The sequence below is a fragment of the Alosa sapidissima genome, chromosome 15 (assembly GCF_018492685.1).
Source record: "Alosa sapidissima isolate fAloSap1 chromosome 15, fAloSap1.pri, whole genome shotgun sequence".
In the NCBI taxonomy this organism is placed as follows: Eukaryota; Metazoa; Chordata; class Actinopteri; order Clupeiformes; family Clupeidae; genus Alosa; species Alosa sapidissima.
In genome coordinates, this window is record NC_055971.1 from 34,110,063 (window position 1) to 34,137,151 (window position 27,089).

At 42.4% G+C, this 27,089-nt stretch overlaps 1 protein-coding gene across 3 annotated transcripts in view; it reads left to right on the forward strand.

The window, feature by feature from the left end:
* The window catches only part of LOC121683333 (NACHT, LRR and PYD domains-containing protein 12-like), a 72,972-nt gene that overhangs the window by 45,011 nt on the left and 872 nt on the right, over nt 1-27,089 (forward strand). For all 3 annotated transcript variants that reach the window (XM_042062945.1, XM_042062943.1, XM_042062944.1), the window contains exons 14-15: nt 26,456-26,542; nt 26,771-26,808. In XM_042062945.1, the coding sequence (XP_041918879.1) occupies nt 26,456-26,542; nt 26,771-26,805 (122 nt within the window). In that variant the 3' untranslated portion in view covers nt 26,806-26,808. The remainder of the gene's footprint in view (nt 1-26,455; nt 26,543-26,770; nt 26,809-27,089) is intronic.

Sequence of the window (27,089 nt, forward strand, 5' to 3'; positions counted from 1 at the left end):
ACACATACTGTATACACACACTTACACACACACACACACAGTACTCCCAGTGAAGGTACAGAACACATATACACGCTTACACACACACACACACACAGTACTCCCAGTGAAGGTACAGAACACATACACACACTTACACATACACACACACACACATACTGTACACATACTGTATACACACACTTACACACACACACACACAGTACTCCCAGTGAAGGTACAGAACACATACACACACTTACACATACACACACACACACACACACATACTGTATACACACACTTACACACACACACACACAGTACTCCCAGTGAAGGTACAGAACACATATACACGCTTACACATACACACACACACACACACACACACATACTGTACACATACTGTATACACACACTTACACACACACACACACAGTACTCCCAGTGAAGGTACAGAACACATATACACGCTTACACATATACACACACATACTGTATACACACACATACACACACACACATACACACACAGTACTCCCACTGAAGGTACAGAACACACATACACACACATAAACACACATATACTGTACACATACTGTATACACACACTTACACACACACACACACACAGTACTCCCAGTGAAGGTACAAATACTTACACTCTAGGTGTACAACGGTACACATAGGGCTGAAACGATTCATCGAGTTACTCAAATAACTCGATTACAAAAATTACTCGAGGCATAAAACCCTGCCTCGAAGCCTCGTTAAATTCCTATGACGCACACTATACACGCAGGGATTTGATTGTACCACACGGACCGTTGTTGCGTCAATAAAGTAGGCTATCTAGCCTATCTGCGTAGCCTATAGCCTACAATGATGTTGGCTGATTTTAATCACATACTGTATTTGTAGCGATGTTGTGATATACCGGTAATGTTTAGCTTTGATGTTTTTAAGTAGTAAGCTTAAGAACCCCTTCTTATACACGCATGCACCCTCATCTTCCCTCACGCACCGCACGCGTGCACACACACACACACACACACACACACACACACAGGTTGCTAGGTTACCATAGCAAATAGGCTCACCCCAGAAATTATTTTTTAGTAGCCTAATGGTAAAATTATTTGTTAGTAGCCTAATGGTAGGCTATTTTTTAGTAGCCTAATGGTAAAATTATTTGTTAGCCTAATGGCAAATGCTGCAGGCGTAGAAATCTACATAAAACAGATATTTACTTTGATGTCAGGTCTAGATTACAGCATGAAACTTGTTGTGCATATTAATACATTAAATTGCTTTCCCTCTTCTCCCTCCCAGCACTTCACAACATAGTATGGACAGCTTTGTTCGCCCAGCTAAGTCATGCACAAGAGGCTGCAATTTTACAGAGTGCATTTTGAACATTATTTAATTGTTGGCACTGGCACTTATAAACACTAAATAGGTAAATTGCAATAAATGGGCTTAGTTTTGGAGCCAAATGTTGGAGTTAGAATAAATACCTCTGTGCCAATTGCTTGATCATTTTACAGCCATGTCATTTTCGTTATGCATTATTTGTTTTGGTTGTTTAAAAATGCAAAAAGAAAATTATCCGATTAATCGATCGATAAAGTGCTAGATTAATCGATTACAAAAAGAATCGATAGCTGCAGCCCTAGGTACACAGCACATTATTGAACCGAACAATACGTCCCCTGTGGTTCAATACGCAGATGTGAACCGCAATACATCTGTCATTTATAATAAAGCAAAGCGCCCGTAGGTTGATGTAATTGTTCTAAAAAGCCTTTTAAACGTGTCAATGACATCATTCATTAGCACAATGCTAGCGTGTTATGGGCAACAACGACCCAACCTGTAAGAAAACGAAAGGACATGACTCCCGGATTATTTCACTTTTGATTGACAATCCATATTCATTTTGCAAAAAATAAAATAAAATCTGAGGGTTTCAGTCGTTAAATGGGTGAAAACAATAAATTTAGCCATGTAGCTTCATAGGACCCCATGTATTTTGGACTCGACCGCGATCGCCATCTAGGTGAACTCTGGTGAACTGCAGCCAAATTCGGTTTGTATGAGATTAATAGAGAGTGCGGAGGCTCTCCGTAGACGGGCTCTGATGCTACTGTAGCAAAGCGCCCGTAGGTTGATGCTAATGTAGCAAAGCGCCCGTAGGTTGATGCTAATGTAGCAAAGCGCCCGTAGGTTGATGCTAATGTAGCAAAGCGCCCGTAGGTTGATGCTAATGTAGCAAAGCGCCTGTAGGTTGATGCCAGAGCCATAGAAAAAGAGAGTTGCGACACTCTTTGAAGTCGCCGCCACGCGGTCACTTGGTTCACGGACGCTTCAAGTTCCAAACAGCTCTTTGCGTGTTGTGTTATTTCAATGATAGACAGCAGCAAATGCGTTATTAAACGGGAAACATTACAACAAACCAAAAACGAGTATTATTATGTGTAAACATGCTTATATTATAGTGTCAATTACATATTGTGAGTATAATTGGTCTGCAACATCGATCTAGCATATGTTATTTGGTAGTTCTAACATTGAACGTTTGTGTCCTTGCTAGGGTTGGGTATCGTTTGGGTTTTATCCGATACCGGTGCTAAATCGATACTTTTAAAACGGTGCCGGTGCCGAAACGGTGCCTGAACCGGTTCTTTGTTTTTAAAATGTTTTGATGTTTAAATGTTAAAATGGTCTAAAGCATGAATTGCTTTTTTTTTATTGATAAGACAAATTTGAACATGAAATTGAACTGTTATATTCAATTTACTATCAATATCTCATTGCTCCTACGAATAATACATTTAAATGTTAAAACAGCTTGCCATGCATGCACACACAATGGTAGGCTAAAACTCTGCTTTCTAGTTTATCCAGTGTAGGCGGTTTGCCATAAGGTATGTTAAAACCGCTTGCCATAAAACTGTCAGATCATGGACAACTAGGGTTGCCACCTGTCCAGGATTTTCCTGATTGTCCAGGATTTTCATGGTCTGTCCAGGGAAATAAAAATAAAAATCCTGGACACTGAATGTCCCGGATTTTTGTACATGATGCGCAAAATGTGTATTTCAGTTTAATTGAAGCGTGCCTACGTCCATAAACGTATGCACAGCCTTATTGGCTCTACAAAAATGACGTAGCATAACATGGGTGGTGGTGGGGGCACGCACCGTGGAGGTTCATTAGAAATGGTAAGGTGGAGACAGAGAGTGTGTGGGACAAGGAGAGACAGAGAAAGGAAAGTTTATTCCACATAAGCAAAAAAGCAGAACCTAATTATGTATTCCGCCTTTTTTCTCAATACTGCCCCCAGGTGTCCACAACTAAAAACTGTTGAAAATATAACAAAATAATAAAGGTCTGCTATTAAATAAAGCAATTAACTAAACAAATAACTAGAAATTGTCATTCTTACTAATTTTAGCTATACAATTGTCGCTTAGAATGACGTTTTTATCTTGGGTTAGATGTGCGAAAGGCGCCGTTGCTTACAAACAAAAAGGTCGATTGGATGGTCAAAATGTCCAGGATTTTTGTCCGACACAGGTGGCAACCCTATGGACAACGGCATTGGCAAGCAAGCTAATCTAACAGGGACTCTACTTTCCAGTTAATTCAGTGTGTTCCCAAATGCTTCAAGAAATTTCATGTCTTAACCCATAACACGCAGTAGTTTTGAACATGCTAGGCTACATGTCAGTGTTAAAGTGTTTAGATTCCCAGCGCTAGCCTGGTAGGCATTTTAACAGCAACTATGGCTATGCGCTAACACCAGTCAGCTGAGTTTAATTAGCGATAAAGTACGGAGATGGTTTCGTAGCCTCTTTGACAGCTCAGTGACATCTGGGTATGTAACCTACATATTTATGTTTTTGCCAGCTAACTTTTAACATAATCTTCATATTCATTGTGATGCTATATGGGCCTCATGCACATGAAAGATTAATATCATGCCATTACAGTATGTTGTTTAACACACCGTGACAAGTTTTCACCTTATAACTTTGCTGATAACATTTCAAATGTCAGTTAGCGCATTAGCAAGGATATTGTGTAACATATAGGCTACTGTTGATGTTGTTTCATAGCCTTTTGCTTGTGTGCAGTTAGGCCCACTGCTAGATTTTGACAGGAGCTCGCGATATCGCTTTAAAGTAAGCTACTTGGGCTCATGCAAGCTGTCAAACACTGTCCACTCGCCTATGTGGTACCCCTTTGGTTTATACATCCAGTGTTTATCATATGTTAGCTAACTGTATCTGGATGTGTTGCTATCAGAGCAAGACGTTAGAGATGGCGCATGACATGCTGTGATGCCTCGTATAAAAAAATAAATTAAAAAAAAAAACGAAATGAGGCACCGAAATCCACGTTGTTATTCGATGCAGTTACTACCGTTTGCGTCGGCACCAGTGCCATATTAGAACCGTGTTTCGGTGCCCAACCCTAGTCCTTGCTGGACATTAAGCTGTTATTGGATTCCTACATTTTCCTATATCACGCTACATATACTTCACTTACATTGTCAAAACGTAGGCTATGCATTTTGTATCCTTTTTGTGTGTAGTCATTAGATCCAGTGTCCTTTTCAGTTCGTTTGGTGAGATGAAGATGGTGCCCCCCCCCCCAATCTACCACACAACTTTGATCATTGTTTACATTGTTTACATTTAATGATTAGCAATAAACATCTACCAAATATATAAATAGCAATCAGTAGCCTAACAGCTTAAATTTTAAAAGTTTAATGAATGCATTAAATCTGTTCAGTTTTTTTTGGAGAAATAGCATAAAGGTTGCCACCACACAGCCTTGGAAACATTTTAAGACTAAGCCATATGTCAAATGCCATATGTCAAAAACACATAGGCTAAATAAGAATCAATAACAACTTAAATGTGAAAAGTTTGATCAATACTGCAAGATAAGACACCCACTGTTTCAATAACACACTTGTAACTCAATAAGCAATCAACTGTTTCAATAAAATACTTGACTACAGCATCAGCTGGTGAGACTACAGCATGAAAAGGATGACTGATACATGTTCAATACATTTTTTAAGTTTTCAATGTGTGTTTAAAACAACAGGAACAAATGCAAAAAAGACTGATGAAGGTATGGTGACACTGTAACATAAAATGGAGGTCTGACACTCATTTAGGTTTCCAAAAAATAAAAAGATTTCAGTTTCCAAAGTTTAAACAACAATTGTGTGTGAACTACACAAAAGACACAATGTAGAAGGGATGGGTAGCTCTCCATATACTCTGTACAACTATAAGAGGGACATGGTATAGAGGGGGGAGCAGATTTGGCTGGAGTCAGGAGTGTTATTGGAGGTGTGGAAGATGCTGGATCAACACAACTCCCTTTGTGTAAGACGGTCCCATCGTGGGGACCTCAAACATAAAAAATGATCTTATCTGACCATTCCAGTCATATATCGCACACCCTTCTTGTCCTCTGCATCCTTGATCCTGGATAAGCAGAACAGGCACAGTGGAGAATGGAGGGAGAGAACAGAGCAGGTAACACTCAGTGTATACTTGGGACAACACATTAAGTCACTCAGTGTATACTTGGGACAACACATTAAGTCACTCAGTGTATACTTGGGACAACACATTAAGTAATTAGCAGAAACCTAAAAGAGGCCATCTCCAGCAAGAGGCCAGCAAGAGTTTTACATAGCCTACCCATACACAGCCAACCATTTGCAAGTCTGGTTGGGGGTGCCATACGTCCACACAAAAAACTATAACAATAATAACATGAAGAATGATTTTGTTGGGGATCACTTTCAGAGTGATCTATGCCCTATCAAGTCAAGTCAAGTCGGCTTTTATTGTCAATTTCTTTACATGCACTGGTCATACAAAGAATTGAAATTTCGTTTCTTACTTTCCCATGCAGACATAGACATGCTTTAAATACAGACATAGACATACTATGGACATAGCCATAGACAATAAACATTAAATTAAAGTGCAAGACTGAAATATAGAACATGTATGTATCAAAATAGAAATATAGGACATATATATATAAAAAAATAGAGGTAGTTGTGTTGTATATTTATATAGTCTTAACAGTTACATGAAGTTTAAACTTGTGCTTGTGTGACCTGTATATTTACATTGATATGCAGTATGCAGTAATTTCAAGTATATCAGGCTTGATGTGAAGCAGCAACACGTTAGGCTGCGCAGTCACAGTGCAGTTCCACAGGGCGGTGTTGGGGGGGGGGGGGGGTTAGGGTAGACAGGATCCTAGTTTCCTAGGTTCCTGGCTGGCTGGTGGGTGGGGGGGGCTGTCAGTGATGGGAGAGTGGGTAGAGTGTTCAGCATCCTGATTGCTTGGTGGATGAAGCTACTTGCCAGTCTGGTGGTGCGGGAGCGGAGGCTCCTGTACCGCTTTCCAGAGTGCAGGAGGCTGAACAGTTCGTGTGCAGGGTGGGTTGTATCCTTGACAATCATTAGTGCTTTGCGGGTGAGGCGGGTGGTGTAAATGTCCTGCAGGGAGGGGAGTGGTGCTCCAATGATCCTCTTAGCTGTGTTAACAGTGCGCTGGAGGGTCTTTCTGTTCTGATCTGTGCAGCTTCCGGTCCCACACTGTGATGCTGCTGGAGACGATGCTCTCGATGGTCCCTCTGTAGAATGTAGTCATGACAGGAGGCGTGGCACTTGCCTTCTTCAATTTGCGCAAGAAGTAGAGGCGCTGCTGGGCTTTCTTCGCCAGTGATGCTGTGTTGGTGGTCCAGGAGAGGTCGTCGCTGATGTGCACCCCCAGAAATTTTGTGCTGCTCACTCTCTCCACAGCATCTCCGTCGATGGACAGTGGTGGCAGTTGTTTGTGGCCTCTCTGAAAGTTGACAACAATCTCCTTGGTCTTGCTGACATTTAGCAGGAGGTTGTTGTCTTTGCACCATTTAGCCAGCAGGTCTACTTCTTCTCTGTAGTGAGCCTCATCGCCCTTAGTGATGAGGCCCACCAGTGTTGTGTCGTCCGCAAACTTCACCAGATGGTTGGAGCTGTGAGTGGTTGTACAGTCATGTGTTAGCAGTGTGAAGAGCAGGGGGCTGAGCACACACCCTTGAGGGGCCCCCGTTCTCAGGGTCAGAGTGCTTGAGGTGTTGTCCCCGACACGTACTGCTTGTGGTCTCTGCAACAGGAAGTCCAGCAGCCAGTTGCAGAGGGAGGTACTGAATCCTAGCTTGTCCAGTTTGCTGATGAGTTGTTGTGGTATTATGGTATTGAATGCTGAACTGAAGTCTATGAACAGCATTCTCACATATGAGTCTTTATTGTCTAAGTGGGTGAGGGCTGGATGGAGGGCAGAGCAGATTGCATCCTCCGTGGATCGTTTGGCTCGGTATGCAAACTGGAAGGGGTCCAGGGTGGGGGGTAGGGTGGCTTTGATGTGTGACATGACTAGCCGTTCGAAGCACTTCATGATTATGGGCGTGAGTGCTACAGGACGGTAGTCATTGAAGCATGATGGCGATGATTTCTTTGGCACGGGTATGATGGTGGCAGTTTTGAAAAGTGATGGGATGACTGCTTGCTCCAGAGAGGTGTTGAAAATGTCTGTAAAAACATCCTTCAGCTCTTCTGCACAGTCCTTCAACACTCGTCCTGGTATGTCGTCTGGGCCTGCTGCTTTGCGTGGGTTAATGGTGGCTAGTGTCCTCTTCACGCTGGCAGAGGACAGGTACAGGGGTTGGTCGTGGGGGGGAGGTGGGGTTTTCTGTGGGTGAGTGTCATTTTGTGCTTCAAAACGGGCGAAAAAACTGTTCAGGTCATTTAGCAGAGAGGTGTTGTTCTCACAGCTCCGTGGCGCAGGCTTGTAGTCAGTGATGGCCTGTATGCCCTGCCATAGGCTCTGTGCATCTCTGCTGTCTTTGAAGTGTGTTGTTATTTTGTCTGTGTAATCCTTTTTTGCCTTCCTGATGCCCTGGGACAGGTTAGCCCTCGCTGTTCTTAGGCCAGCTACATCTCCCGCTCTGAAGGCTTTGTCTCTGGCCTTCAGCAGTCTGTGGACGTCTCCTGTCAGCCATGGCTTCTGGTTGGCCCGAGTGGTGATGTGTTTTATTTCTGTAACATCATCGATGCATTTGGTGATGTAGGAGGTCACAGTGTCTGTGTATTCCTCAATGTCAATGTGGTTGTTGTGGGTGGCAGCTGTTTTGAAGATATCCCAGTCTGTTGTTTCAAAGCAGTCCTGAAGTTGTGAGACGGCCCCCTCCGGCTACATTCTCACCTCCTTCAGAACCGGTTTGGTGACTTTTGCTCTTTGTCTGTATCGGGGCAGCAGCAGGATGCTAATGTGGTCTGATTGCCCGATGTGGGGGAGGGGTTTGGCTTTGTAGGCTTCTTTCTGTGGGGTGTAAACAAGGTCCAGGGTGTTTTGTCCTCTTGTTGGGAAGTTTACATGTTAGTGAAATTTTGGTAGTACAGTTTTGAGATTGGCTTGATTGAAGTCTCCAGCGATGATTGTGAAGGCATCCGGGTGTTCACTTTGTTGTTCACTGACGGCCCGATACAGCTCATTCAGTGCCATGCTCCTGTCACTGTTTTTGTTGCTGGGGGGGATGTACACCGCGACCAGCAGAATCGCGGTGAATTCCCTGGGGAGGTAGAAGGGTCGGCACTTAATTATCATAAACTCCGCCAGTGGAGAGCAGTGTCTGTGTACTACCGTAGCGTCTCGGCACCAAGCATCATGTGTGTAAACACAAACTCCTCCACCACGTCTTTTGTCTGCTAGGGCTCGGTCAGCTCGATAGCACGTTAGCTGCTCCAGGTGTATAGCAGAGTCGGGGATGTTCTCGTTGAGCCATGATTCAGTAAAAACAGTCACGCAGCAGTTACTCACTGTCTTGTTTGCTGATCTTAGCAACCGAATGTCGTCCATCTTATTGTCCAGTGATCTTACGTTTGCCAGGAATATGGATGGTATTGCTGGGCGAGTTGGGTTGGCTGCTAGCCTTGTTCCGACGCCAGCTCGCTTGCCTCTCTTCCTTGTCCTGGCACACCGCTTGCGGTGACGCCGGCCAGGTGAAGCAGACGGGTCCGATGTTGTGGTAGGCAGGCGAAGTATTCCCAGTTCAGCCAGCGTCTCTGTTTTTATGTCCAAAACATTGATACTGTTGTTTTCCTCCCGTATCTGCAACAGTTGCTGTCGGCTGTACATGCGTTCCGACGTAGTTTCATGCGATAAACATTCCGAAAAACACATTTTAACAACAAAAAAACACTGCACGTTCAGGAGAAGCAAGGAGTCGCTGCATCTACATGCGCCACTCAACCGGAATCAATCAACCTCAACCAACCGGAATCAATCAACCTCAACCAACCGGAATCAATCAACCTAACTACACTTTTCAGTTATCCAAAAAAAGACATTTGTCCTACTTACAAAGATCACTGACCGAATGAAAGTGCCCTCTTGTCACGTCAGTCTCTTCCATGCAAACTTTGCTATGTATTTGACAAATTACTTGGCAGACAAAGCAATCAAAATTATTACACCAAGAACACCAACACGAAATGTAAAATTACTGAAAACTAAATGAACTGAAACCTGAAATCGATCATCAGTTGGAGCAAAAACTCCTACTGTAGGCTACACTGTCCCACGACCATGCTCGTGCCACACTAGCCTACTGCTTGTGCCACTGTCCCGTTTGGAACAGTGATAGTGGCACAGGACTGGGCTGGCAAGGGACACAAGAGCCACGCACCAGTAACAACAACAATAACTTATAATAGTCTAGGTTTTGCTCCTACGGCTTCCCCTGAAATTCATAACTGAAATCCCCTCGTTCACGACTCGTGGACACTAGCCTACTTCATGTCATGTCAAGCCCACGGTTCAGTTCACGCCATAAAACTCGCCATCTAGCAAGCTAATCTATATCAGGTATAAAAAGTTGTTTTTCTACCGCTCTGGTTGATGCTAATGTAGCAAAGCGCTGATAGGTTGATGCTCTCTGTATGCAAATGAGTTTGAGATAAAAACGTCAGGACCCAGCTGATTGCTCCAATGTGAGGTCAAACCGTTTCCACAAACGAAGTATTGCACAGCCCACATTAGTGTTGTCACGATACCAAAATGATGACGTCGATACGATACCTGCCATAAATATCTCGATGCTCGATACTGAAACGATACCACGGCGAAATCCTAAAATATCTGGAAAAGAAGGACGCAAACCTCCTCCAAATATATTGGTGTTGAATTTGGTGCACTTTTGTAGGGTGCAGGTCAATTCTGGGTTCTAAACTTCCTACATATTTATTATTTTTTATAGTCAGTAAAATAGTCATTTGTGTGTGATTAAGTCCTTTAGGGTCATTGCGTGTGAAATCACCCAATATCAGCAAAATTTGGCAGGTGACCCTCTCCGGAAAATCTGAAAAAATTCACAGGTGTTTGTAGACCAAATCTATGCATAGATCTTAAATAGTATATCTGTATAACTAATCGTTGCAAAACTACAGCCCTTTGAAACTTCAAGTCATTTTAAGCATCACAGAGAACAATCCTTTTTGTTCAACTTCCAACATTATTGGCTCTTTTGGTATTTCACACTCATTAGTGAAACTATGTGAATAGAAGTACATTTTCCTGTTGAATTAAAAAATTAAATCGGATCAGACGTATCTTGTGTACCGTATTTTCCAGACTATAAGTCGCTCTGGAGTATAAGTCGCATTAGTCAAAAGATGCGTCATGAACAGGAAAAAAACATATATAAGTCGCACTGGACTATAAGTTGCATTTATTTAGAAATGTATTTCACAAAATCCAAAACCAAAAACAGAGACTATGTAACTGGACTATGAAGGCCAAAAAAGATTAATGTTAATGAAGACGAAGAAGGAGTGAAGGCAGCCACAAGAGGAGGGCCGGAAGGCCTAATTGTAAAGCAAAAGATTCACTGAAAGAAAATGCCATGTGGTACACCAAAATTTAGCTAAAATGTGGAGAATACAATGTAATCAAGCATTTTGGGCAATGTGGAGTCGCAAGCTGGCAGCAGATTAAATGTTCATGAGAGAGAAAAAGATGGGTTTTAAAAGGACGTGACCAAAGCGCAAGCCAGGCGATCGGCCTATAGGCCCGACAGTAATTGTAAAGCAATTTACAAAAGATTCACTGAACAAAAATGTTTGTGGTACATGGAAATGTAGCTAAAAATGTGGAGAATGCAATGCAATCAAGCCTTTTGGGCGATGTGGAGTGACAAGCCGACAGCAGATTAAATGCCCACGAGAGAGAAAAAAGTGCGTTTTTTAAAAGGTGTGCACAGACCGGTTTTAATAGGACGTCCAGACCAAAGCTGCAGCAAGCAGGTGATATTTAGAAATTTATTTCACAAAATCCAAGACCAAGAACAGACAGATGTATCTGGACACATAGAGGCCAAAAATATTGAGAATTCTTCAGGGAATGTTAATAAAGACGAAGGAGTGAATAATGGCAAGAGGCAAGCCGAAGGCTGCTGACGAGTGCCCGTGCTAATTGTAAAGCAATTTACAAAAGATTCACTGAACAAAAATGCTGGAAATTTAGCTAAAAATGTGGAGAATGCAATGCAGTCAAGCATTTTGGATGATATATTGGCACAAGCTGGCAGCAGAAAAAATACTCGGCTGGCCACCTCCGAGAGAGCAAGAGAAAAAAATATGTGCCTTTAAAACCAGGGCCTAAATTTCAGTGCGGGTTTGCGCATAAGTTATTAAGTATTGAGCATAAATATCCCACAAAATAAAAGTCCCACAACTCCATCATAGCCTAATGAGAGAAATTCCCACACATTTTACAGCGCTGTCTGATAACGTTAATCTAATAATGGAGTGGCCTGAATGCGGGACTATTGACTATTGACTGTAAAGATAAATGCCACCCTCCTCTGTGCATTAGTTTACCGACCACCAAAAATTAAGCTTAATTGTAATTTCATTCAAGAATTTGCTGATCTACTATCTTTTATGGCCTCTCGCTCTGACAATTTCATGATTTTAGGGGATTTTAACATTCACATCTGTTGCCCATCAAAACCTTTGGTTAAGGACTTTTTATGCCTTGTGGACTCTTTCAATCTTGTGCAATCTGTTATGGCCCTGACGCATCAGAAAGGCCACACATTAGACCTAGTATTGTCTTATGGTTTCAATGTTTCCAACTTAGAAATTATAGATGTTGGGGTCTCTGATCATTTTTTGATTTTATTTGAATCTATTTTGTTTGGTCCCCCTGTATCTACCCCTAAGTCCTATTCCTTTGCCCGTTATATTAATTCCACCACAGCCACAACATTCTCTAATACTTTCATCCTCTCTCACTCACCTACTATCTCTGTTGCTATTTCCACCTGCTCTGACATTGAAAAATTAGTCACTCTCTTTAATGCATCCTGTCTTGAGACCTTAGACTGTGTTGCCCCACTAAAACAAAAGCGTGTCAAAACTATCACCATTCCATGGTTAAATGCCACGACCCGTTCTGTCAGAAAATCTTGCAGGAAAGCAGAGCGCAAATGGAAAAAAGAGAAGCTTCAGGTCTTTTATGACCTTTTCAGAGATTCTCTAAAGACCTCCCAAAACTCTGTTAAGGCAGCAAAGGTTGAGTATTATGCTCAGCTTATCAACAATAATGCTCATAGGCCAAAAGTTTTATTTAATACCATTAACTCTATTATAAATCCTGCCTCTGCGTCATCTACTCTTGCCCCTTCAACAGAAATCTGTGAGAAGTTCCTCAACTTCTTCATCGATAAAATTGACAAAATAAAATCTCAAATCTCTCCTCCAGATTCGGATCCCTCAGTGATAGAACTTTCACCTAGCTGCCTCCAACAGTCTCAGGCTATATCTTCCTCCCAGCTTTCTGAGGTTGTCTCCATATGAAATCTACATCCTGCCACTTAGATGTTTTACCTGCACGCCTTTTTAAAGAGGTTTTTACCATCATCTGCCCTCTTGTATTGGCCATAATTAATCACTCACTAACCAATGGAGTGGTCCCCTCAGGTTTTAAACGTGCAATTGTGCAACCTTTACTTAAGAAACCTAACCTTGAGCCCAGTGACCTGAAGAATTATAGGCCTATTTCTAAATTACCTTTTCTGTCAAAGATACTAGAAAAGGTTGTCCTCTCTCAGGTTTCTTCTTATCTGAGTGAGTTCAATATATGTGATAAATTCCAATCAGGTTTTATATCCAGACAACAACTGCAGTGAGTTGGGAGAGAGAAAGCAAGAACACATAGGCTACTACTGGCCAATCCTCTCCAATTGTTAGAATTGGACTCTGGGCGTTTGGGAACAGCTGAGGGAGGAGGCTACTTGAAACTGTGAGTTTCGGTCGGTGTGAGCGAGCGGACTTTCAGTTGACAGTAATTAACACCCTTTTGAACAATCTAAGCTGTGCGAACGTCAGAGGGCGGTCTACGCTGATGCATCATTAGTGAGATTGGAGGACAGCTGCATGCAATTCGTAGCAGCATAAAATAAGTGGCGGCTGCTGAAGCGTCAGCATAAGCGGCAGCCCTCGTTTCAGCCAGCCTCGTGTAAGACGAACGCGGTCAAGACAAGCAAGTTTACCTGTGCAAGTTCACCGAGCACAGGCACCGACAAAGGCAAAATGTGCCGTTCCACCATATCTGTTATCACCGGCCATTGCAGAAAACGGCATCATGCCAAAAGGGGCAGAAATCGCCTTAACCTCCAGGAACTTAAACGGTCCTCACCGACAGAAACCTCCTTCTCCATGGGCTTGTGGAACTGTCAATCCGCAGTCAACAAAACGGACTTCATAGCTGGCTATGCCAACCACCTTTCGTTGGAACTCCTTGCTCTCACTGAGACTTGGATCAAACCAGAGAACACTGCCACCCCGGCTGCACTCTCCACTAACCTTACACTATCCCACACCCCTCGCCTATCTGGACGAGGAGGCGGGACGGGCCTGCTGATCTCCAACAAATGGAAATTCACCCCGCTACTGCCTTCAAACAAATATGTCTCATTCGAATTCCATGCCATCACAGTGATCGCCCCAGCAAAACTCTACGTGCTGGTCATCTACCGCCCTCCAGGCCAACTAGGCGACTTTATTGACGAACTTGACACTCTGCTATCCTCCATCCCTGAGCATGGCTGTCCGCTTCTTGTTCTCGGTGATATGAACATCCACTTAGATGCCCCAGGCTCAGCGGACTTTTTGGCCCTGGTCCACTCCTTTGACCTCGAACTGGTTCAAAGCCCACCGACTCACAAAGCTGGCAAAGAGCTTGACTTGATTTTCACTCGGAACTGCAGCACAGACACCCTCATGGTGACGCCTCTCCATCTTTCTGACCACTTCTTCATCCAGTTCAACGTCAGCCTGACAGAACAGCCTCCAGCTCCTCAGCCGATGGTCACGTTCCGCCGCAACATCCGGAACCTGTCTCCAACGCACTTCTCCTCTGTGGTTGCCTCCGGTCTACCTCCACTAAACACCTTCTCCTCTCTGGAGGTTAATGAAGCCACTGACTCGCTCTGCTCCACACTGACCTCGTGTCTAGACGAGCTGTGCCCTCTTACCACAAGGCCAGCTCGATCCAAACATTCTCATCCATGGCTAAATGATACCCTCCGATCGCAGCGCACCAAACTCAGAGCCGCGGAGAGTAAATGGCACAAATCCAAACTAGCTGACGACCTCAAAAACTACCAGACACTCCTGACCTCCTTCTCAGCCAGCATCACTGCTGCTAAGACTGCTTTCTACAATGACAAAATCAACAGTGCTACAGACACTCGAAAACTTTTCTCAACCTTCAAATCGCTACTCAACCCTCAGCTGCCTCCTCCTCCATCCAGCCTTACTGCAGATACCCTCGCCTCATTTTTTACAAACAAAGTGGCGGCAATCAGCAGTCAATTCTCTACATGCCCACTCAACGCATCTGACTCAGATACCGCACTCCTACAACCTCTAGGGACTGCTGGAACATCTTTTTCAGCATTCACGCCTCTCTCCGAGAGTGAAGTGTCCAGACTCCTGACATGCAGCCGTCCTACCACATGCTCGCTGGACCCTATACCTACGAGCCTACTTCAGTCCATCAGCCCGACCATCGCTCCAGCTATCACACATGTGATCAATGCCTCGTTAACCTCCGGCACATTTCCAACAGCGTTCAAAATGGCCCGGGTAACACCGTTACTTAAGAAAGCTTCTCTCAACCCTGCTCAAGTCGAGAACTACCGCCCTGTCTCACTACTGCCTTTCCTATCCAAAGGCATTGAACGAGCAGTCTCCAAACAGGTCTCTGACTTCCTTTCACAGAACAACCTTCTGGATCCAAATCAGTCTGGGTTCAAAAGCGGCCACTCTACCGAAACGGCTCTGCTGTCTGTAACAGAAGCCTTAAAAGAAGCCAGGGCGACCGCTCGATCATCAGTACTCATTCTGCTTGACTTATCGGCTGCCTTTGACACGGTTAATCACCGTATCCTTCTCTCTATACTCGCTGACATGGGAATCTCCGGAGCTGCTCTCTCCTGGTTTGAATCCTACCTCACAGGACGCTCGTTTAACGTATCATGGCTTGGTCAGCTATCTGCACCTCACCATCTCACCACAGGGGTCCCCCAGGGCTCAGTGCTGGGCCCCCTCCTCTTTGCTATCTACACCACCTCCTTGGGACAGATTATCCGTTCGCACGGCTTCTCATACCACTGCTATGCAGACGACACACAGCTCTATCTGTCCTTTCCACCTGACGACCCCCTGGTTTCAGCACGGATCTCAGATTGCCTTTCAGACATAGCTACATGGATGAAGGCACACCACCTCCAGCTGAACCTCTCAAAGACTGAACTGCTGGTCATCCCAGCTAAACCTACCATACACCATGACATCAACATCAAATTTGACTCCCTGTCTGTTTCACCGACCAGGACTGCAAGAAATCTAGGAGTTGTTCTCGACAACCAACTAAACTTCTCAGATCATGTTGCCTCAGTCGCCCGGTCATGCCGTTTCGCACTCTACAACATACGGAAAATCAGGACTTACTTGACTCAAGATGCTACCTAACTTCTGGTTCAGGCAATAGTCATCTCACGACTCGACTACTGCAATGCCCTCCTGACAGGTCTCCCAGCCTGCGCAGTGAAACCACTTCAGATGATCCAGAACGCGGCGGCGCGCCTGGTCTACAACCAACCCAAAAGGGCACATGTTACCCCGCTGCTCATCCAGCTACACTGGCTACCTATGGCGGCCCGTATCAAATTCAAGTCTCTAACGCTTGCCTACAAAGTAGTCTCCGGTTCTGCTCCCACCTACTTGAATGCCCTCATACAGACTTACACTACCTCCAGACCGCTGCGCTCCTCTGACGAACGACGTCTAGCTCTACCACCGGTACGCTCAAGCCAATCCAAACTTTTCTCATCTGTTGTTCCTCGTTGGTGGAACACACTGCCAGTTCCTACAAGGGCAGGGACATCCTTTTCCACTTTCAAAAAACTCCTGAAGACCCAGCTCTTTAGAGAACATCTACTCTCATAGCAACACTTACAACAAGTCTTACTGATCCTAGCACTCACCAGCCGTTAAACTGACAAGTAACTGTTAAAATACAGCACTCACCGACGCACTTATTCTTACTGTACTCTAATGTGTTTTTTTTTAAACTGTCCTAAAATTGTGAGAATTGTTCTAAAACTTACTGTTTACCATGTTGTTAGTCGCTTTGGTTAAAAAAGCGTCAGCCAAATGTAATGTAATGTAATGTAATGTAATCTCTGCACAGCACTGAATCGGCTTAAAGTCCAAAACGACATTCTCTTAGCAGTTGATTCTGGATCTTGCGCCCTCTTGGTGCTTCTTGATCTGAGTGCAGCATTTGACACCATTGATCATAACATCCTATTAAAACGCTTGGAGGATGAAGTTGGTCTCCAGGGTTCTGTTCTGCAATGGTTCTCTTCTTATCTTAGTGATAGATCATTTTCAGTTAGTTTAGGCAATTTCTCCTCTTCCTCTGCCCTTATAAAGTGTGGTGTTCCTCAGGGTTCCATTTTGGGCCCTCTTTTATTCTCTCTTTATATGCTACCCCTTGGCTCAATTTTTAAAAAGTATAACATTCAGTATCACTGCTATGCAGATGACACTCAGTTTTACCTGCCTGTTAACACTAATGGCATTTGTTCTTTGGAGAATATTTTTAACTGTCTCAGTGACATCAAATGCTGGATGGCAAGAAATTTTCTTCAACTGAACGAAAGTAAAACTGATATAATTATTTTTGGCCCTCCAAGTGATGTTTCTATCTTGAAAAATGCACTAGGACCTCTCTCTGCAAACTGCCACAGTGAAGTAAAGAATCTTGAGGTTTTCTTTGACTCTTCTTTAAATTTTAATAAGCAAATAAATAGTGTGGTCAAAGGCAGCTTTTTCCAGTTAAGAACCATTGCAAAACTGAAGCCCTTTTTGTCCTTCTCCGATCTTGAAACTCTTATACATGCTTTCATAACATCTAGACTAGATTATTGTAATTCATTATATGCAGGCCTGACCCACTCCACTCTCAACAGACTTCAGCTAGTTCAAAATGCAGCAGCTAGATTATTAAGTGGCTCTAAGAAACGTGAGCATATAACTCCTGTGTTGGCTAAGCTGCACTGGTTACCTGTGGAGCACAGAGTTAAGTTTAACATTTTACTTTTTGTCTTCAAAGCCCTCAGTGGTTTGGCACCTAGTTACATAGGTGACCTACTAATTCCTTACAGCACTCAAAGATCACTTAGGTCTTCATCTCAGAATCTTCTCTATATCCCCAAAACACGCCTTAAGACTAAGGGTGATAGAGCCTTCTCTGTTGTTGCCCCCCAACTCTGGAATAGCCTACCTGTACATATTAAGTCCTCTCCAACCATTGACTGCTTTAAGTCTAACTTAAAGACTTTCATTTTCTCCCAAGCTTTTAATCTACCTTAATACCCCCCCCTCCCCCCCCCCCCACACACACACTCTTTATTTTTGACCAATTTGTTTATTATTTCAATTATTTATTTATTTCCCCCCCATGTTATATTGTTGTTGTACCATTGTCATTGTTTTATGTTTGTTTGTGAGCACTTTGGTTCAACTCAGTTGTTTTAAATGTGCTATAGAAATAAAGTTGACTTGACTTGACATCAACCGCTATCGACAGGAAAGGAAAACAAACGTTTAGCGACCAGGAACCGTCAGGAATTTTGTAAACACAGAAGCATGACAGCCTACGTATAACGCGAGAGAAAATGGATGTGTTCTCCATTTGAGGAACGTTATAATCGTTTGCGGACAGGAACAGACAGATACAGACACAGAGCGCATAGTAGGCCTACTTTCACTTTCTAGTGTGCATATTCATTACTTGAAAGATAATTAGTAGCAAAATAGCGATAACATATTAGCCTACATGGCAGTGAGTTTTGTTTTCAAATGTTTTAATGCATGTCTAGATAACGGGTGAGGGATGTTTAGGAGACAGACTATCATAAATCCTCAAATTATGGCTGGGGTCTTTTATTTAGACTGTGCAAAGCACAGCACCTTTATTTGGGGCATGGCTTGTACTGTTTGATTATATTGCTAAATATCGGTACTGATGACCACTGAAATCTTTGGGGTATTTGATGGTTCACTATTAAGTTTCATGTATGAAAGTGTTGGGATTTCCATCCGCTTATTGCGAGATAAGGCATCCGGCTTTCATTTATTCATGGAACGTGTGTTGTGCTGAAATGCAAACCTTATTCCGTATAGCCAAAGAGGTCTACGATAGCCTAAATAGTTATTTTTTTTAATTATGCTTGATTTACTTATTTATAAAATTTGTAGGCTGAAGCCTGGCAGCAACAGTTGTGTTTAAATGTAGGTTACTGTTCAGCCTCTAGCTCAGAAGGGGGCGGCATGCAACTGGTAGCTTGAGAGCAATGTGTTGGAGACTCATGGTGTAAGACAATGATTTTCATTGGCAACAATATTAAACCAACCAAAAATATTAAGAAGAGGTCTTTTATTAGTTAAATTGAAACAAAATTATTACTGGCCTTTATTTGTCAGAATCTGAGGCCCGGCTATAAATACAATCCCGCAACCACTAATCTCTGACTTAAAGTGCACAGAACTTGTGCATTTGAGAGCGCTCTCTAGCGGATAGACAGTAATGTTTCATGTAGGGTTCATGTCAGTTAAGTAAGGGATAATGTACAGAACGCCGGTCATTATCGGGAGATAGGTCCCGACAGGGCGAACCGTTACGCCCTAAAGGGACCTATTTCCCGATAATGACCGGTGTTCTATACATTATCCCGCTTATTACACGGCTACTTTAGCCTGACGAGCCAGACCCACATTAAAATGTAGGGTCTGGGCACTCACCGTTCGCAGTGCTCAGTCCGAGGGGCGGGATAATCGATTGTCTTTCAAATTCCCTCTGCACGCAATAGGACAGCGCTGAGTCCCATGCGTTTTCCCACCAGCGGAGCTAGTTGGCTAGTTCAAACTTTTGCCATCTTAAAACAAGCTTAACTCGTGTCACACTGTTGGCCAAGAGCAACATCTTCTTTGTTTTCAAGTAGCAGGGAATTCAAGCCAAACCGTTGCAACTCTGCCATCAATCATTATGTTAAGCCCGCCTAACGACTCTATACACGATTTGATAGGCCTGATAGAAGTTTAATTTTTCGAGCTCACAAGCCAACGGAGAGTTGCTAGACTAGCCCTGGAAGCAAATGTAATTTGCTGCCGCTAGGGTGCGTCTAGATTTCTAGGCTACGGCTACTTACCAAAACGACACAATAAACTCTTCACAATATGACTCTTTAGCCTACATAGCCTAGGCTATAGCCTATTTGTTACCGTTTCATCATGGCTTTTGCTGAGAAACAAATAGTTCGCAACAACACACGCTGAACTTGAATCAAACATTCTTTAGAACACAGCTGATCAACCGTCTGCTTTCAGTTTTGAATGAAGTTCCAATCCTTGCGTAGTGATATGAAAGAATTGACTTAGAAGCACAAAGCCCATTTTCTTTGACAGCCGTCTGTTATACCTAGCAACGGTCTGTTATTGAGAATTAGCAGACTGCCGAACGTTGGGAAGGCCCATTCAAGTGAATGGAGCATTCTTCAGCATTATGAAGAGCCGTGTAATAATAAACATTTAAAAACATGTTCAATTATATATTTTTTCATATATAAGTCGCACATGACTATAAGTCGCAGGGCCAGCCAAACTATGAAAAAAACTTTGACTTACAGTATAGTCCGGAAAATACAGTACTTTCCTCTCTGCAAAGCTCTGAAAATGGCTATAAATTCATTATGTGAAAAGACATCATCACCTTTGAGGGCTTCTCATTCAAAAAGTATGTGACACAAATTCATCAGATTTTTTCCCCACTCATATATGGATTACAGTGTTTCCGCTAGATTTTTTTTAACAGTGGCGGCAGGTCGTCGCCTATCCTACATCTGGGCAATAATTATTGAACAAATTGCTACATGCCATATGACAAAGATTACCAGTAGTACTGACCGAATATTAAATAGATAATTTGCAAGTTATGGTAATGTTATACTAGCGTGAACATTGCGTTTTCATCGTGTTAGCACACTATGATCAGTCGTTATGTCTCGTCAAAATTCACTGATGAAGAAAGGTTCGCTTTATCCTAGAAAACCATACTCATTACACTTAAGCTAGACTAAAACTGAAGAGATGAACTTATCATGTAGTGGTGTTTTCTATAGCCTATTCGTTAACCTGTCATTCTTTGAACTCTTTAAAAATGTTGGGATATGTCTGCAAGTTCTATGCGTAGCCTACTGCTTTTGAATGAGTTCCAGAATTCACTTCACCTTTTGTTTTATCCACAAGCCGAGGACTGTCGGCAAACAACTATGTTGTTGACGTTGGCTGCGCACTCACTCACTCAGCGCTGCCTGCCTGACACGCCCACTTGCCTAGATGCGTGCAAGAAGCATGGAGAGTGGGAGCAGTCCACACAGACACAGAACGTTATTATTTTAATAAAGTATCGATTCTAAAAACGTCGTAAATTGTATCGTTTTTTGCGTGAAGGCATCGTGATACCTTTCTAGTATCGATACACCAAGCAACACTAGCCCACATGCATTACTTTGCTAATGCAGTCAACTGGATCGGACACTTCTAACATGATGCCGCTTATTTGCTGTCAGTGTATCCATTGCTAGTAGCCTAGTGCAGCAATGAGCATCCATTTCTTAGAGAAAACAAGCCAGTCTCTCACTGTCGCTTGTCAACAACAACCTGTGGGTTTTTTTATATTAAAATACCAAAACTGTATCGTTGTCATGGCCCAAAACCATGATGCATACCGAACTGTGGGCACACTGTACCACTGCATCCTTATTACACACACACACACACACACAGTACTCCCACTGAAAGTACCAACACAGATGATAAGCACACATGCACACACACGCACACCAGTAGCGGCTCCTGGGTTGACAAATAGACGGGGCAGAGTCTGTTGATCAAGTTTAGAAAAAAAAAATTGGCATAGTTCCAGGTCACCGGCAGCTGGACGCACAAGGGCGGTCCATGGAGATTTTGTTCATTTTTACGACTCTTTCTTTCTATGGCTAGGCTATGAGCGAAATCTGGGGAATGGAATTCCATAATGTTACCACTTGCGGTCAAAATACCGTTTTGTTCATGCATTATTAACCTATGTTAGTCTACTTAATGTTATTTTATTCATAAGAAGTGAAGTTTAAAATGTTGAGATTCCAGACAAATAAAAGCTACAGTGTAGGTACCGCTAATCAGCTCATTAGCTCAGATCAGTGGAGAACTACTTTGGGGGAAAAACTCAAGAGGGAAACAAATAACCGAGAATTCGTTGCGAAATCAAAATTCCACTAGAGCTCCAAGTGTATAGGCTTCACGCCGCCTTACACCACTCAGCTCTCATAGTCAAGTTTAAGTTGTTTATTGTCATGTAGGCCTAGCCTACTCATAAAATAAATTATAAGTAACGAAATTATTGTGTTCAAGAGCCAGCTCAACTTTAAAGAGTAAATTAAAAGTAGGCTATTCATTAAAAAGGTAAATATTCTGTGTGTATGAATGAGTGCTTGCGTGTCCACCGTGGTTTGTATAGAAATTAATATTAAGTGACACATACACGTAAAAGGGCAGTTTTTTTCAAGAGCTCCTTGGGGAATGATTTGGAAAATTTGAAGAAGCTTGAACTATCAAATAGGATGGCGGCAGACAAATGGCCAGTGAATGAAAATCTGTCGGTGGCGGTAACTATGATTGTCACACACTTCATAGGCAATTTGCGCAAAGTTACAAGCGGTCCTGCGCTTATCCTGGACACCGGTATGTTTTGCACAAAGGCACGGGACATCACGTAGGCCTATCGTTCTGATTTTGGCCACAAACTTGTCTGTAACCCTGTGTGCCTCCACTGCATCAATTGCTCTTTGCTGCAGCTGTGCATAGAGCACATCTACACGGGGCATGATCTTAGAACAGGTCTAAGGAATAAAAACTCGGGATCTAAGAGCATTCGAGAAAACCCTTTAGCCTCTCTAACTGAGATTGTATTAAAATCTCCAGATGTTTCAATTATTTCGAAACACTCCAAAATAAGCTTTTAAATCTTTTCGGAGATCTTGTGAAAAAAGCGGAGAAACTATAAAAATCCGAGAAGAAGACACGCACTGAGGATGCTGCTGACGCAGCCTTTTCTATCACCAGGTTCAATTGATGTGCATAGCAATTAGGGTAGCCTACACGTCTTGTACTTTCTTACGCACTCCACCAGATGCTCCTCTCATGACACTAGCCCCATCAAATGTCTGTGCAATCAGCCTTACTTTATCTGTGTCACTCTCAGGTGAACAAACTCGTACACGATTTCGCACTTACAGTGTAGCCCTCATCGAGTTGTGCTGCAATATTAGCTTTCCCCAGCATGGCTAATTTCAGGGTACCCGCGGAGTCTTAAAAGTATTAAAAAGTATTAAATTTCATTTTCCTAAATTAAGGCCTTAAAAAGTATTGAATTTCACCTCAAAGTCTGGAATTTTTTCACGGAGGTCTTAATTTTTCAAATGATCAGTAGATTTAGTCTAATATCCTCACGTAGCGTAAATCACAAGGATTAAAGTTGTCCGTCGTACGACGGATTTCCGTCAATTTGATTTTAGAAATGTCATATTTGAGATCGATGCAGATCCGGTGAGAAAACAAAATAGGGGGGGGGGGGGGGTCTATCACCTTTTCTTTTCCTTTTTTTAAGGCAACTACAAATATTAGGTCCGATGAATGAATGTGTGTGATGGTAAATGTTTAAAGACCTATAGTGTTCTTGAGAACTTTCTGTGTCTCAATCAGAGATCGCTCAAGAAGATACGTCAGCCATGAGTTTCGCTTTGTTTATGTTGTAGCTACACGCTTGTCTCATTGGCCTGGGGCGGTTGCTTAAAAAAAAAAAAAAGAACACGTCTGGAGGACGGTCTGACACAATCGAGACAGCTGATGAGGTTGCCCAATCCGTTTAACTTTTTTGGATATGCTATTGTGAGCTCTATGTGCGAATTCGGAGGCTGTGTTCTTTCCATGCATCAATGTAGACAATTTCTTACTATCGCGAACTCTTGTCAGGGGAGGTCATTCATTTTGGGTGTCACCTATGACTTGAACAGATAACCTGCTATGCCACCCGATGTACTATTATTGTTACAGTTTTTAATCAATGGAACTAACATTATGTGTAAAGTGACGCAATATAAACCGTAGCCTATGCCTTCCGTCTGTTATGACATGTACAACAATGTTTTTCACAATTTGCGACGGAAGGTTTTGACTGAGCGTGTTCACAGTTCGCGACATTATTATTTTATGTTGAGTAAGGGGATCAGTCGTGTTTATGACGCACAGACAGCCTTGTAGCCTATTTTGCTTAGGCCTCACTTTTAACGACAGTAGGTTGTGAGCGTATGTTGACAAAAAATAACCATGCAATTAAAATAGTCAACTTAAAACTTTGCTATTATTAATGTATAGCACAAAACCATAACCAGTAGGCCTACCAGAACCTCGCATATTAGCGTCATGATTTGTGTACGTTTATCTATGGCTGACCGTTTTTGCGCTAAGTAGGCATGTTCTTTCATAGCGCAACACGACCTGTCCCTCACCATATCGCAACCTCTTGTCAACCTTATACAATCTGTTGCTGAAGACAAAAGCGCCCTCTCCAGATTGTCTTTATCAGATGCGCAGACCTCCTGCATGAGCACACACAGTATTGCTGCTCATTGGAAAACTGAGTTGTCTGTAAAACTCAAAATTACCATGTTTTCATTAGATGCGGATGAGGCAACAAATGGAAATATGAACAATATCTAGACTGTTCTGATTCGTTACTTTGATGAGGAAATGTGAAGTCTTGCAAACTTGATTTTATAGATTTTACTTGGTGTTGAATTGCATATTAACAAGAAAAAAAATCTCCCCTTTAAATACTTTTGGCCTGAAGTAATTAAATAAGAGTGTAAGTTAAATCCTTGCTACAATATTGCTGCAGTAGAAAAGAACAGCAATGGCTAATCAGCAATGGTCAGGGATGATATTGAAATATTGTTTTGTTCATCAGGAAAACTCAATCTCAATCAAGAACACTCTCAATTCGCCTTATTCACATGGCGGCCATTGGCGGCTAAAACGAGGCTACAGGGTACACAAACCATAGGATTGTTATGTTCTATGCATTCACCTGTAGGTGGCATTAATTATATAGTAACTTACGAGTACCCTGTAGCCTCGTTTTGGTGTTTATTTGGTGCTTTACTTTGCTGTTTGCATCTTTTTGTACATTAAAAACCAATAGGTCGCGACTGCAAAAGGGGTGCTATCTCTATAGGTAGATATGAACAACGTATGACTTATGGCCTGAAAAAAGTAGTTTTTTTCCACTTTAATCAACTAGGTTCTATGAAATCAACTAGGTTCTATTCCGTGTAAATTTGTCCATGAAGCAGGACATTCAGTCACGTTACTACCGCGACAAATCTTTGTGTTGCCACTGCACTGCTGTCATGTTCATGTTGGCATGTTCAAACACTTAAATAGCAATTATTTGAGGTTTAATCTTACCTTTGATATTATTTATTCTATCCGAATGGGTGCGATGTAGGTATTACATTTCATCTGAAGTGGTATTAAAAAGGTCTTAAAAAGTCTTAAATTTAGGTCTGACAATTCTGGGGGTACCCTGAATTTGCACAACTCAAATGCTAGCCTCATGTCATGTCACACACACCTACACTAGCCTACTCCAAACATCCCCTTGTCTCCCAGAAGATCGGAAAAGCAGGCATGGAAAACAGAACATTTTATTGTGTTCAGGACAACCAGAGCTTCTTATCAGACATATGGCCTACCACGAACGTGAAAATGTCCGATTAAATGACCGACTCTTGTCCTTTGTTTGTTGGTATACGATGTTAATGTCGGGCTGATCAGGTCCTAGGTCTTTGATAGCTAAGTTAACTACAAACTCGAGTCTTTCGAATAAGTTCTTTAAGAGAAACTCCACACTATTGCACACACGCTGTTCACTCGCCATTTTTCAACTGTCTGCCTGACCTCACAAACTTCGTAATAATACAGTAGGCATAGGCTACTACCTACAGTAGGCAGTAAGTTCTGATGTCGTATAGGGTGGGCAGTGGCATGATCTGCCCACCCGACCTTCTACTAACCGCGCTCTAGCTGCAGTTCCATTATCGGTCGACAGATTTACATAGACAAACAGCAGGCGCTGTTCAATTTCTTCAGGGCAGTGACGTCACTGCCCTACCAGAAATGAAATGTAAAGTTACAGTAGGCCTACAACAACTACGGATATGATCAACGAGATCTTTGCGAAATTTCTTTGCAAATCATACAAAAATGTAACATGATTGAGTACTTTGCCACTGATTACAATAATAAACAAACAACATTTTATTTAAAAAATAATGACTTAAAATATAAGTTATATAAAAAAATGTGTACTCACACACACAGAAACACTGGTGATGGTGACTGTGTGTGTGACTGTAATAGACTGGTGTGTGTGTGTGTGTGTGTGATAGACTGGTGATTGTGTGTGTGTGATTGTAATAGACTGGTGATTTTATGTGTGTGTGTGTGTGATTGTAATAGACTGGTGATTGTGTGTGTGTGGCTGTAATAGACTGGTGATCGTGTGTGTGTGTGTGACTGTAATAGACTGGTGTGTGTGTGTGTGTGTGTGATTGTAATAGACTGATGATTGTGTGTGTGACTGTAATAGACTGGTGATTGTATTCATTTATTGAATGTAAATGTTTCAGGTCGGAGCAGCAGTCAGACTGTGGTGGCTCCTTCAGTGTCCCATAACCAAGTCCAGAGAGACGTGAACATCACAACTCATATTCACGGTGAGAACATAATTTGTTGTTGTTTTTTAAATGTAATTAATGATATTACATCAATATATACATATATTTACAAATGAATGAATGATTGCAGAATATTAACACACTCATATAAGTACATTCTACATAACTGACCACACATATAACACATTGATGTCAAATGAATAAGTTCAAATTCATAGCAGCAGTTGTTGCCTTTTATTCTGCTGACCTCCCTTTCTGTCTGTGAAGTGCAACCATCCTCAGCAGTCAACACAGACGGCTAATCGGTGAGTTAACTTCTCACATAAAAACACAGACGGCTAATCGGTGAGTTAACTTCTCACATAAAAACACAGACGGCTAATCGGTGAGTTAACTTCTCACATAAAGTTATAAATCAACACAGACGGGTAATCGGTGAGTTAACTTGTCACATAAAGTTATAAATCAACACAGACGGGTAATCGGTGAGTTAACTTATCACTTAAAGTTATAAATCAACACGGACGGGTAAATAATGTGTTTACTAAACAGTGTGTTGATTGAGCATGGTGTTCTCACGTAAGGC